The sequence below is a fragment of the Polistes fuscatus genome, unplaced genomic scaffold, assembly GCF_010416935.1.
Source record: "Polistes fuscatus isolate 324 unplaced genomic scaffold, CU_Pfus_HIC Scaffold11, whole genome shotgun sequence".
Lineage (NCBI taxonomy): Eukaryota > Metazoa > Arthropoda > Insecta > Hymenoptera > Vespidae > Polistes > Polistes fuscatus.
The window spans coordinates 1,711,106-1,723,236 of record NW_025113009.1 but is presented as its reverse complement, the minus strand read 5'-3'; the positions used below and the strand labels follow the sequence as shown (position 1 = coordinate 1,723,236).

The 12,131-nt window shown below is 31.3% G+C and overlaps 1 protein-coding gene across 24 annotated transcripts in view; it reads left to right on the top strand.

Moving 5' to 3' along the window:
* LOC122526225 (ankyrin-3-like) overlaps positions 1–12,131 on the top strand; it is a 71,915-nt gene that overhangs the window by 37,156 nt on the left and 22,628 nt on the right. For 14 of the 24 annotated variants that reach the window (XR_006305996.1, XR_006306003.1, XR_006306007.1 and 11 more), the window contains 13 exons: positions 2,156–2,173; positions 3,479–3,703; positions 3,860–4,020; positions 4,135–4,346; positions 4,500–4,704; positions 5,623–5,664; positions 7,115–7,313; positions 7,463–7,598; positions 7,687–8,017; positions 8,128–8,331; positions 9,619–9,860; positions 9,942–9,996; positions 10,420–10,647. Coding sequence is in view for 8 of the 24 variants with exons in the window: in XM_043649492.1 (XP_043505427.1) it covers positions 2,156–2,173; positions 3,479–3,703; positions 3,860–4,020; positions 4,135–4,346; positions 4,500–4,704; positions 5,623–5,664; positions 7,115–7,313; positions 7,463–7,598; positions 7,687–8,017; positions 8,128–8,331; positions 9,619–9,860; positions 9,942–9,996; positions 10,420–10,647 (2,258 nt within the window). In the remaining 16 variants the exon portion in view is untranslated. Of the gene's footprint in view, positions 1–2,155; positions 2,174–3,478; positions 3,704–3,859; positions 4,021–4,134; positions 4,347–4,499; positions 4,705–5,622; positions 5,665–5,755; positions 5,821–5,893; positions 5,909–7,100; positions 7,314–7,462; positions 7,599–7,686; positions 8,018–8,127; positions 8,332–9,618; positions 9,861–9,941; positions 9,997–10,419; positions 10,648–12,131 lie in introns of those variants that run through there. The other 10 variants (XR_006306000.1, XM_043649497.1, XR_006306001.1 and 7 more) reach the window with 8 other exon arrangements.

Here is a 12,131-nt window from a genome sequence, read left to right as displayed (position 1 = left end):
CTCTCAAGCCTATTACTTGCTAAATTATCGATGTTTGATAGATCTTTATTAAACGGGTTAAAGGTTCGTTACGAAGCTCCAACTAATCCTATCTCGGAGTAAAGAAATTATTTTGGGTTATAAATAAATGAAAAAAAAGAAAAAAAAGAAAGAAAAAAGAAACAAGAAAAACGCATAATATAACGTTAACACGTTAAAAAGAAAAATAATCATTGCGTTATTTCACATTTATCATCTCACTTTCTCTGTACAAAAACATCGCGCGATCTCATCGATACTTCAATACAATTCGTTAATTACAATAGTTAAAAAAGATAGACAGAGTTGTTCAGTTACACCTTTGCATTCTCATACGTGTTTTCATGTAGCCGCTTGTCTTGCTCGTAGCATTGTTTTTAAACGATGTAGCAATTTAGCATGAAATGTTTAAATATATTCGAAGATGAACGATTCTTTTTTTTTTTTGATATAACACGTTTAAATCATTTCGTTAACGATTAGTATCTTAAATATATATATATTTTTTTGGTTCAACTAACACGCATCTATTAAATTTCTCTCGTATGTAGGTTTAAAACGTCTGGGGATAAAATACTTGCGTCATATTGTTCTATTTTCGAAATGTTGAGTGTGATTGTTTCGAGTATAATATTATGGAGCACAGTTTTATGAGTTTCAAGAAATACGTTTGGCAGTGTTGCGTCAATCGCTAAAGTTTCTAAGAACGAAACTTCAACTGCACGATTTTATAAAAGAACATTAAGCATGTGCATGAAATAAAACAAGTGTCGATAATCATACACGGTTTTGTTCCGAGATTAGTGCCTCTATAGAGTTCCTAATTACATCGCTGGCTGCTCTTGGCACCATGTCAAAAGGACAAGGAATGGAGAGGGACAGGTATACCATTCCGTTTTTATTATATTAGACTCACGTGCTTGATATGTAGTCCACGATTCCTTTCCTAATTTTTATCATCAGATTATTTACCACGTATAAATATCGTCCGATAATTTACCGTTTAATTCGTTATCAAATTGTTTCTATTCGATATTAAATCAAGCACGTTAATATCGATCGATCGACGTCGTTGATGAAAATAATAAAGCACATGTTTTCAAATTGAATTAGGATCGTAAGGAAGGAAATCAATAATTTATCGTTACAACGAAAAATGATACGAACAAAAATTAAGCGTATATTCTTTGTTCTTGGCACATGACTGATAAATCTAATTCCACCGAGGACAATTACTTCTACGATCGTGGAAAGTTTTTTTACAAAAGTGTTTTTCTTACAAAAAAAAAAAGAAGAATCGTTCATCCGTCGTGAATTCTAACGAAAAGAGAAATTAGGTGAAAAACAATTAGTCCTTTAAAACGGCTGTTTTTGCTCGTGCGGATGTATCTTATAAAAATAGTTCCATTACTTTTTGTTTCTTTCTTATTCAGCTACGTTATGCGCATAAAACGAGATCTGTCCTCTTTTATGCTGCTAATAATAATAATAATAAATATTATATACACATTATCTAAGAATTAATAGAATCTCGTATACGATATTAAATATATTCATATATTCATATTATTAAAAATTAAAATATATTAATAACATAAGAATCCAATTTCTATAATGATTTCAATCGACAGCATATCATCAGGCAGATTTCGAAATCCTTCCTCTTACGTTGCAGTCCCAATGTATGTCTATTTTTCGTATAGTGTGAGTGATGTGTTGTCTCTCGCGCGTCTCTACTATAATACATAATTATTATTGTTAATTCCCTTCCGCAATGTGTACTTAATAAAAAAAGTGGTTTGCGTGTGATCATTGCGGGTTTTCGAAGCTATCAGCGATTATCAATTGGCAATATTTGAAGGAATCATTTAATGATTCAACTAACTGTCCGCTGATTTATTAATACTTTCGAAAATCTGTAAAGTTGTGGCAGAATATAATAATTCATGATCTCATCTTTCTCTTTCTCTCTCTCTCTCTCTCTCTTTCTCTATTTCTATTTCTATCTCTATCTCTATCTCTTTTTCTCTTTATTTTTATGGCATCATTCACCGTCATATTTATGGGAACGAATGAATACTAACGCGTTTTTTATTTTGTTTCCGATCCTCTGTTATTTAATTTGCGCTACTCGCAGAATCCCACAATGGAGAAAGTAAGTGGATCTTCTCTTGAATCTTTTAGCTTCTGCTATTAGACGTTGTGCTCCTGAATTGTATACTTTCATGCGTTCGACACTTTTTTGTCATTCCTGCTGCACACCACCACCCCCACTTCTTCTTCTCCCCGTAGTCGAAAACTTTTAGTCATATTTTATTTTTTTTTTGTTAATCGATAGAAGTTCGTCTAGCAGCGAACACATACTGTGAATAACGAATTACGATCTTATCGATCGGTGTGTTTGTTGAAATAAAGTTTTATTAGAATTATCTTTCTCATCGATTTTATGTATTCGCTGTAAAAACGTTTGCCTACAGCTACCGTTATATCACATAAGTTTCATTCAAATGCAATCTTATTTAGAATTTTATTAGTCATTCGCACACGAACAAATTGTTGGAGAATGTATTATATTATATTATATTATATTATATTATATATATACTTTTAATGGATTTTTTTTTTCGTTGGTTTTTTAACAATTGACCTTTTCGATGTTTTCACATAGTTCTTTGATGTGATCATACAGTTCAGCTTGCAGCTTCGTTTACTAAAAACAAAAACAAACAAACGAACATACAAATAAAAAAATTCAAAAATTCAATCAAGAATTGCAGAGTAGAGTGCTTAGCTTCTCGTTTAGCTTATCCTCGTCGTAATTATTATTCACTTTTATCGATTAGAATCAAAATTCTTTCAAAAAAAATAAATCATTCGGTAATAAGATCGATACATACGATAGACACGAACGGAAATTATTTTCAATATTTTTTAATTTATTATATCAAATGTTTAATCTATACTATTGAAATTGATTCATTTTTTGCTTTGCGATTCATAGTATCATTCTGCCGATGCATACTTAAATCTTTCACATTACCACACGCTTGGCGTACGATGCGACTTGGCTATGAAAAATAATTATTATAATTATAAGTCAACGGGGATATATCGAATGCAAAATGAACAATTAACCGATATTCAATTTAATTATTATTAATTAAGATATTTTCGTACTCTCTTAAATGGAATATAACTTGAAAAATGATTTAAAAAGGTTTCTTCAAGATGAAAAGGAACGAACGAAACATCGATTGCGGTTTCATACGTTTATCAAAAAAAAAAAAAAAAAAAAAAAAAAAGAAAGAAAGCAAAATGTTTTATTTATATTTTATCCTCTTTTTTTCTTTTTTTACAAATTTATATATGGTATCAATGTATAATAGTATTGAACGGCAAATCAACTGTTCGCAGTTAATTATCATTATGAGTTTTTCATAAAATCAATTTACTACGATAGCTTCCTGGTTTCTTTCCTGGTCGACGCGAGGGGTGGTGCAATGAGGGGATGTAGACACAGCGGAGTTCGCGTTATCGTGCCCCCACGTAAAGCAGCAATGCCGATGAGAGTAACCTGCAGATATCTAAGGAGAGATAAATTGACCAATCCGCCTCCCTTAATGGAAGGCGAGGCTTTGGCCAGTCGTATTTTAGAACTTGGGCCAGTCGGTGCGAAATTTTTAGGGTAAGTTCAAACTTAGAGATAATGTCAAATATATTAACATTATATATAATATTTATTATCATATTATATATAAAATATTATTTATAAACGAAAAAAAAAATGAAATATATTTTTAATTTATTATTTTATTTTTTGTTTTTTTTTTTTCAAATCCAGACCCGTCATCATCGAAGTACCACATTTTGCATCATTAAGAGGGAAGGAACGAGAAATAGTTATCTTGCGTTCGGACAACGGAGAAACTTGGCGCGAACATACCCTGGAGGCTAGCGAGGAGGCTGTACAGGATGTTCTTAACGAGAGCTTTGAAGGAGAAGGTATATGTTTCATTCTATTTAAACGATTGTTTTTTCAGCAATGATCATTTTCTTTGTTCTTTTTTTGTTCTTTTAAATATTGTTACACTTCACCTTCTTTTCCCGCAATCTTAGAATTAAGCCAGCTAGAGGATCTTCAAACGTCGCGTATCGTAAGGATACTTACCGCTGATTTTCCACATTATTTCGCGGTTGTCTCTCGCATCAGGCAAGAAGTACACGCTGTTGGACCGGAAGGTGGTACCGTATCATCATCGGCTGTTCCTCAGGTTCAAGCTGTATTCCCACCTGCAGCTTTGACCAAGAAGATTAGAGTTGGCTTACAGGTATGGTCTAAAAGAGTCAACTATTATATTTTCTATACAATGAATTTTACTATTATGAAATGGTATTATAAATAATATTATCTATATATGTGGAATATAATAAATATTGTTTATTTAAATTGATGATATATTGACGTTTGAATTTATCTTCAGGCCCATCCGATACCAGCTGAACTAGTAGCTAAACTACTAGGTAATCGAGTCGCAGTATCGCCCATAGTTACGGTAGAACCACGACGACGAAAGTTCCATAAGCCGATAACTTTGACCATACCAGTTCCACAAGCAGCTAATAAAGGCATGATTAACCAATACTCGGGGGATGCACCGACCCTAAGGCTCCTGTGCAGCATAACTGGTAATATATGCTTGCGCGTAATATTGTAGAGCAGCGTACCGTCTTACTGGAAAATCTCTTACCGATAAATTGTTGAAAATCGTTCTGTCGCAATCAATTTGGGTGTCATAAAAATATATATATATATATAATATATACATATATATATATTTATTTATATATATATATATATTATATATCTTGCCAGATTTTTTAAGCATTCGAGTAAATCGATTTGTAGTTTAGTTAGGCATGATGACAACGTCGGTAGGCAATCTCGTCTGTTCTCAGGTCGTCGGGACTGCGCGGCATGCTATCGGTTTTTTTATTTTTATACTATACACACATGTAATAACATTTGCGATATTTAAGTGTTATATTTTTTAATAGTCTTTTGTGTATTTGTAGCTACGCATATCTAACTTATATACTTATGTCGTTTTCATATTTGCGATCGCAATATATATATATATATATTTTACTTCTTTATTTATTTATTTTTTTCTTGATATTGTATTTTTTTTTTTTTACTGACTGAGTAATTTTTATAATTTATCTGTAGCTGATAAACACTGACTGCGGTTTACCCTTTGGTATCGGGCGAGATAATTGTTTCTATAAATATTGTATTATTATTTATTATAATCTATTTCAATTAGAGATGCACAAATGATATGAAGGGTTTTGATCTCTGTAAATATATCGATTACACATTAATGAAGGAAAACGAACAGAACTATACGTAAAAAAAAAAAGAAAAAGAAGAAGAAAAGGTCGTTCATTTGTGGAATGTGAAAACTATTACGATATATAGATAATGGTTTTATTATTTATTCTTACGATTAGTTTATAATAGCTTGCAAAAATTAGTTTTTTTTTTTCTTTCTTCCTAGTTGCATAAATCAGACACGTAAACAATTTTTCTCTTTTTAAAAAAAGGAAAATCGATACTGAAGGGTCGAGGAAGATCTTGTCTATCGAGTAAGTGTCAGCCAAGTGAATTATTTTCGACTGTAATTTATAATCTTCTTATTGAAAGTGTATGCATCGTTTCAAGTTTTCTCGTTATCAGTGGCAGTATCCCGAAGACCTTCGGATAGAGATTTAAAAGGGAGATGGTAGCTGCATGTTCCATAGAAACATTTCGTTGAGTACCATTGTTGTATACATATCTTGTTGTGATTCATTGTTAATGCTTGCATATTGTTAGGATTGAGTCATTTAGGTATGGATTATTAATTAAAAGTAGATCAAAAGTTTTATTACTTAGCTCATCGTAAGCGTCAAATTCAAAGTTTTTGTTTCAGCACATTCAGTTGAATGGTAATTGCTTCAATATGTCAAGCTTTCATTCTATATCAAATTTTATATCGACATTGTGCTTAATGTAATATACACGTACTTATCTGAAATCCGAGAAAGTACCATTCTCGACGTTAGAATTTATTCTAACGACGAAGAAGTATTGCAAAATATCGCATTTTTTTCTTTTTGTTTTTTTTTCTTTTTTTTACGTTAAATTATTACATGCGCACAGCCACATTTTTTTTCGTTAACATTTTCAATCCGGGGCTTAGTAGTTGTTCAACAAATATCACAGATTTACGTTACATCATTTTTCTTTTTTATTTTTTTCCTCGTTTTTCAAATATTAATTTAATTTAAATATCACGTTATATTTTTTCAATGATTTCAACTACATTCGCTAATATTTGTGCGTTTTGTTTGAAATACATATCTTCCGAGATCAGAGTACACCCGTGTTGCTTTTTATCTAGGTATTTATTAATATCTTCTCTCAATTGGTGCGTATAAAAATATGCAAATAACGAAGCTTTTTTTATATTCATTATACTTGTCTTGTGTACATAATAATCCATAGCACGCTATACACATTTCTAGAGACCGATGTTAAATACAAAACGTTCATTAAATTTTTATAAACATCATTACACGTATATTATTTGTAATTAGTATGTATTTTCAGGTTTTAGTGAATTTCTATTTTTTACCCAATTCCATGAGTATGTGTGTGTGTGTGTGTATATACAAAAATATATATATATATACAAACATATCTACGTCTAAAATATTTCATCATATCTTTTTTATAAAGAAAAAAAACATTTCTAAAAATCATTATTCATATTCATTATAAAACGAGAATGATTACGTCAAGCATCCTCCCGTCCTTTCTATTTGCTAATGAAATCAACATATTTGCACTCATGACCATCAAAAAAAAAAAAAAGAAGAAAGAAAAAAACGATTTAAATATTATAAAAATGATTAGTTTTTGATTCTCTTCACATTTATTCGAGACTGTAATTAATTTCGGTCGCACCGGATAAAAAAACACACGTTTCACTACTGTTATTGAACATTTTTAGTACGGACATATTTTAATAATATTATTGGACTTGACATGTATGTCGTTCAGGGGGTCAGTCTCGGGCAGTCTGGGAGGATGTCACAGGTTCGACGCCGTTGACTTTCGTCAAGGATTGTGTCTCTTTTACAACCACGGTATCTGCTCGTTTTTGGCTAATGGACTGCCGAAATATTTCGGAAGCAACCAAAATGGCTACAGAACTATATACCCATGCTACTCATGTACCATTTATGGCTAAGTACGTTTGACAATTATACTGAATGGTAACAAGAAATATTTTGCAAAATAATTAATTATCTTTGTCTTTAGGAATATATTTCTTTTCTCTTTATGGGGTTTTGTTTTTCTTTTATAAAAATTTAATAAATCGATTAATATTATTTATAGATTCGTAGTATTCGCCAAACGTATAGATCCTTTGGAGGCCAGGATACGCGTATTTTGTATGACCGATGACAAAGAGGATAAAACTCTTGAACATCAAGAACATTTTACCGAAGTTGCGAAGAGTAGAGATGTTGAAGTAAGTGTGTGTGTGTGTGGAAATTTTGTATTAATATAAAAATAAGAAACGTAATTATCGAATGTGTTACATTGTGTACGTTGTGCAGGTGTTAGAAGGCAAAACTCAATACATGGAATTTACGGGTAATCTCGTACCAGTATTAAAAAGCGGCGAACAACTTCAATTACCATTCAGAGCGTTTAAAGAAAATAGAGTACCGTTTACTGCGCGGATAAAAGATCCAGATGCGGTAGATATGATGGGTCGAATAATGTTTATGAGTGAGCCTAAGGTTCCTAAAGGCGAGGTACCGCAAACGCCAATATGTACATTGAATATTTTATTACCTGAAAAGATTTCGCCAGAACCTGCAGTCTCAGAATTGGATTTACTTGAATTATCGAAAAATTATAGTTTTCTACGAGACGGTGGAATCAGTATGTAACAATTATTGATCATTTTATTATTACTATTATTGTGATTAGGATTATATTTTGAATTACCAGTTAAGTATTTAGTTGAGATCTTGTAATTATTTTACTTTTAGGTCGACCGGATGCTATACATAGAGCAACCATACGTTTAAGGGATATAGCAAATTTACTAGGCAAGGACTGGGAACCATTAGCAGAAGAACTTAACATTGCTCCGAACGATGTATCCTTGATAAAACAGAATTATCCTGATAAGCCAGCTCAACAAGCGGCAGCGATGTTCAAACTCTGGCAAAGTAATGGGAATAAGGCGACGGGTAAGTTTAAATATATTTTAATTATTATCGTAGTTTCTATTATAGATATATATGATAGAACCTATATAAATAGGCGCCAAACAAATTAAATTTATATTAGTACGATACATCATAATTATACCATAATCGTCGAAGCGTGCTTCATCACGCAAGGTCAAGAAAACAAGATTTGCTCACTGCGATTGACTCAGACGTGTGGAATCTCGATCGTAATGTTGTTGATGATCTCATGCTACATTATTATTCCTGACATAACTCACAACTCTCTTTCTATTTCTTTCTTTCTCTTTCCCACTACTATAATGATTCCATCTTATTCTGACGAAGTACGCAAAACGTCTCAGCAATCAGTGGAACGACAAACAGTCGCGCAGTATTGTCTGAAGGATACGGTCAAATTTACTCGTGTTTGTTATTTCCTGTTTGTCGGTTCTCTCCTTGAGAATTTATATCAAGCAGCTCGTAATAATTTTATAGATCTTTTTTTTTCTCTCTCTTTTTTCTTTTACTTTAACGTCAGTGTGATATCGTGCGAAAAAAAGAGAGTGCAGTGATTTAATAATAAATTATTTTTCTATGATATACGTTTGATTACAAATTCAAAACGAAGATGCACATATCTTTGTATCAAGAGTACGAAAATCCAACGACGAATTTATATACTAGCGAACTTTTAATAATATTTCATAAAACGCCTTCGATATGTCACCACAGTTCCAAAGTTTCAGGTATGTTTTATAAATGGGGTAATATGTCACGAATATTAACGAACGAATTAATTTTATAAGTGCGTTTTCTTGAAAATGATTTCTTAAATATAAATATTCATATAGATATATGTATATACAGTGAGTGGCTTAGAAAAGAAAATTTCTAAATACTAAACATATATACTTGTACTTATTATTTATTTCGTGAAATTTTTTTCGTATTATTACATTGTGCTATGAATAATTATTACGTAGTTATATTTATAGAAAATATTATATGTATATATACGTATGCGTGTCGTATAATATAATACAAACATAGATCTCGAAAGAATAAGTTGAATAAATTCTAACGGAATCATATATAAGCTTAATTTAAACGATGAAAAAAAAAAAGAAAGTAATCATTCAATTAATTACTTTCTGCTTTCCGTTTAGCTACGAGACTCTTTTTTCGATAAACTTTGCTCCTTATTTTTTTTATTTGCAATCTCATACGAACGCGCAAACATGATCTATATTAAGATGACGGAGCTTCGAACCCCGTGATCCTACATAAATATCATTCTTTTTATAGGTAATACTTTAGAAAAGGCACTCCAGAAGATTGGCCGAGAAGATATTGTAAAAAAATGTATATTTAACGTAGAACTTATAACTGACGATGTCGAAAAAGCAGTAGCAAGGGTTCGGTTAGATCAGCCAGGTTTCGACTCCTTGAAAGAGGAGTTGGGACCCTCCAGAGACACATCTCTTCGACGTGATGCAACCATGGATCCAAAAATGGATCCTGATTATGAGGAACCAGATAGAATGAAGGTATGCAATATTATCTATACAATTCATGCATACCATTGCAATGCATCAAACATATTATAATCAAATGTGATTCAATTTCAGGAATCTGAATCCGTAGAAGAGCTTAGTAACACCAGTCATTTGCAGGATAAACGATGTAAGTAAAAAGTTATTAATAGTGATAACGAAAGTGTTTGAAAGAGAAATCATATCTATTTTTATAATTATAAATTTCATTACAGTATCTATGATTATATACACATTTGTCTTTTTGGTATTAGAAATATTATGTTCTGCATTTTTTTTGTTTTTGTTTTTTAATAATTACTTAAGTATAGTAGTATAGAGAAAGAGATCTGAATTTCTTTTTTTCAAAGTAATATAATAGTGATTATAAAAACAATATAATATGTGCACGCTAAGCAATAGTAATTTTAATCATGATTTCGTGTTATATCTTTCATTGTTTAATATGCATCACTTAGCTAATGATGAATCACACGTCATATTTAAAAAACATATATTTCAACACTTTATATTTCGGCTCTTCGTTCACAACACGTTTCTCCGCACTTAACAGCCAAGCAGCATGTCACAATCGCTAATGGCACTGTATTCAACGGAACCTCGACCCCCATCAAAGATAAATATGCAAGCGATGAAAAAGAATTGGGAGATGTGATGGCCGATTTCTTAGAACATAAATGTCACATTACCGACACGATGAGTAAAAAGTCACGCGACGAGCTCGACGACGAAGAAATTAAACGACAAAGGGTGATTGCCGACGCTAATAAAATAGTTTCTGGTAAGTGACTTGGTGTATTATTTTATAAAATTGGTGGGTTGAGGGGCCGGGGGGGAGGCCGTGCTTAATATCTGCAAAAAGGATAATATTATAATTAAAAAAAGGATACGACAAGCTATCGATGAGCACCTACTTATTTCATTCAAACTTTCGCAGCATGCTCAGCCCAATACGGTAACGCACGCTTCTTTCTAAAGTATCAATTTATTTTATTAACTATTTACTATTTTCAAAATAGATTATTAATGTATACAAATTTTCTGGTATATTATAATCAAAGTTGTTAATTACAACTATACATATTCATTTGTAAATATATATAATAATCCAATTTTTTTAATAGCTAATATTATATTTTTAATAATAAATAATACGTATCGACACTTTTAACGCACTGAATAGCACGTCATCGTTTTATTATTTTCTGTGTAATGAAAATGAAAGATATATTCTCAATTTTCTTTAATTCTTATATATATATATCTACGAATGGTGCCATCTCATAACGGATTATGTTTTTATATTGTATGATCGTAATAGATATTTTGAAAAGAATACAATTTGTCTGTTTTTCAAGTGAAAACTTAGTTTTTTCCTACGTCAATGAATACGAATAACAAATTTGAATATTATCTTATATCATTTAAATAATAAAACAATTTATATTTATAAATATGTGCAAAACGCGCTGATACATTCGCGTTTCTAATGCACTTAAAACGGTTACCATCTTGTCTTTTTAATTTTACTCACAGGTTCCGGACGCCGCTGTGGATATCTTCATATTTCAGCTTGCTTATCTTTCTTAATAAGTAATGATTTATTTAATTTGCCTCTCTCGATCTCAACATTTCATATATGTGTATATCGTATATGACATATACGATTTTTTAACATAATTCATTTAATCATTTCGCTAATACATTTTCTCTAGTCTTCAACACATTCCTAGCAATTTGTTTCAGCAAAGATTATGCTACAATTATTTGGCGATGCATGAACAGTCAAAATGTGTGTGTGGCCTTGTTGTGTGGGCACACGGAGCAGCCGTCTTTATAGATTATTATAATAAATAGATATAGTTATTTATATATTAGTATAAAGTAATAGTAGATGCAAAATCAAGTAGATAATAGCATTGTTAAAGTTTAAAGTAACAAATGATCGTTTAGTAAACGAATAATCCCGAGTTTAATAATATTTATATGTGTTTTATTTAGCATCGAAGAGTATAATGATACTTTTTACAAAAATACACAAAACACAATGGTTATTACATCGTACATTTACATTTATCGATCATACAAGAATGCATAGGTATTTATTATATCAGAAATGATGAGTAATGAATAATTAATTATTCATTGAGAAGTAGTAGTTAATGTACTGTTATTAGTTGAAGGATGGCTGCTCCACAGCACATACACTCTACGCACAATCCACGCGGCAATCTAACCTCTGCTCCAATCAAAGAACAATGACGA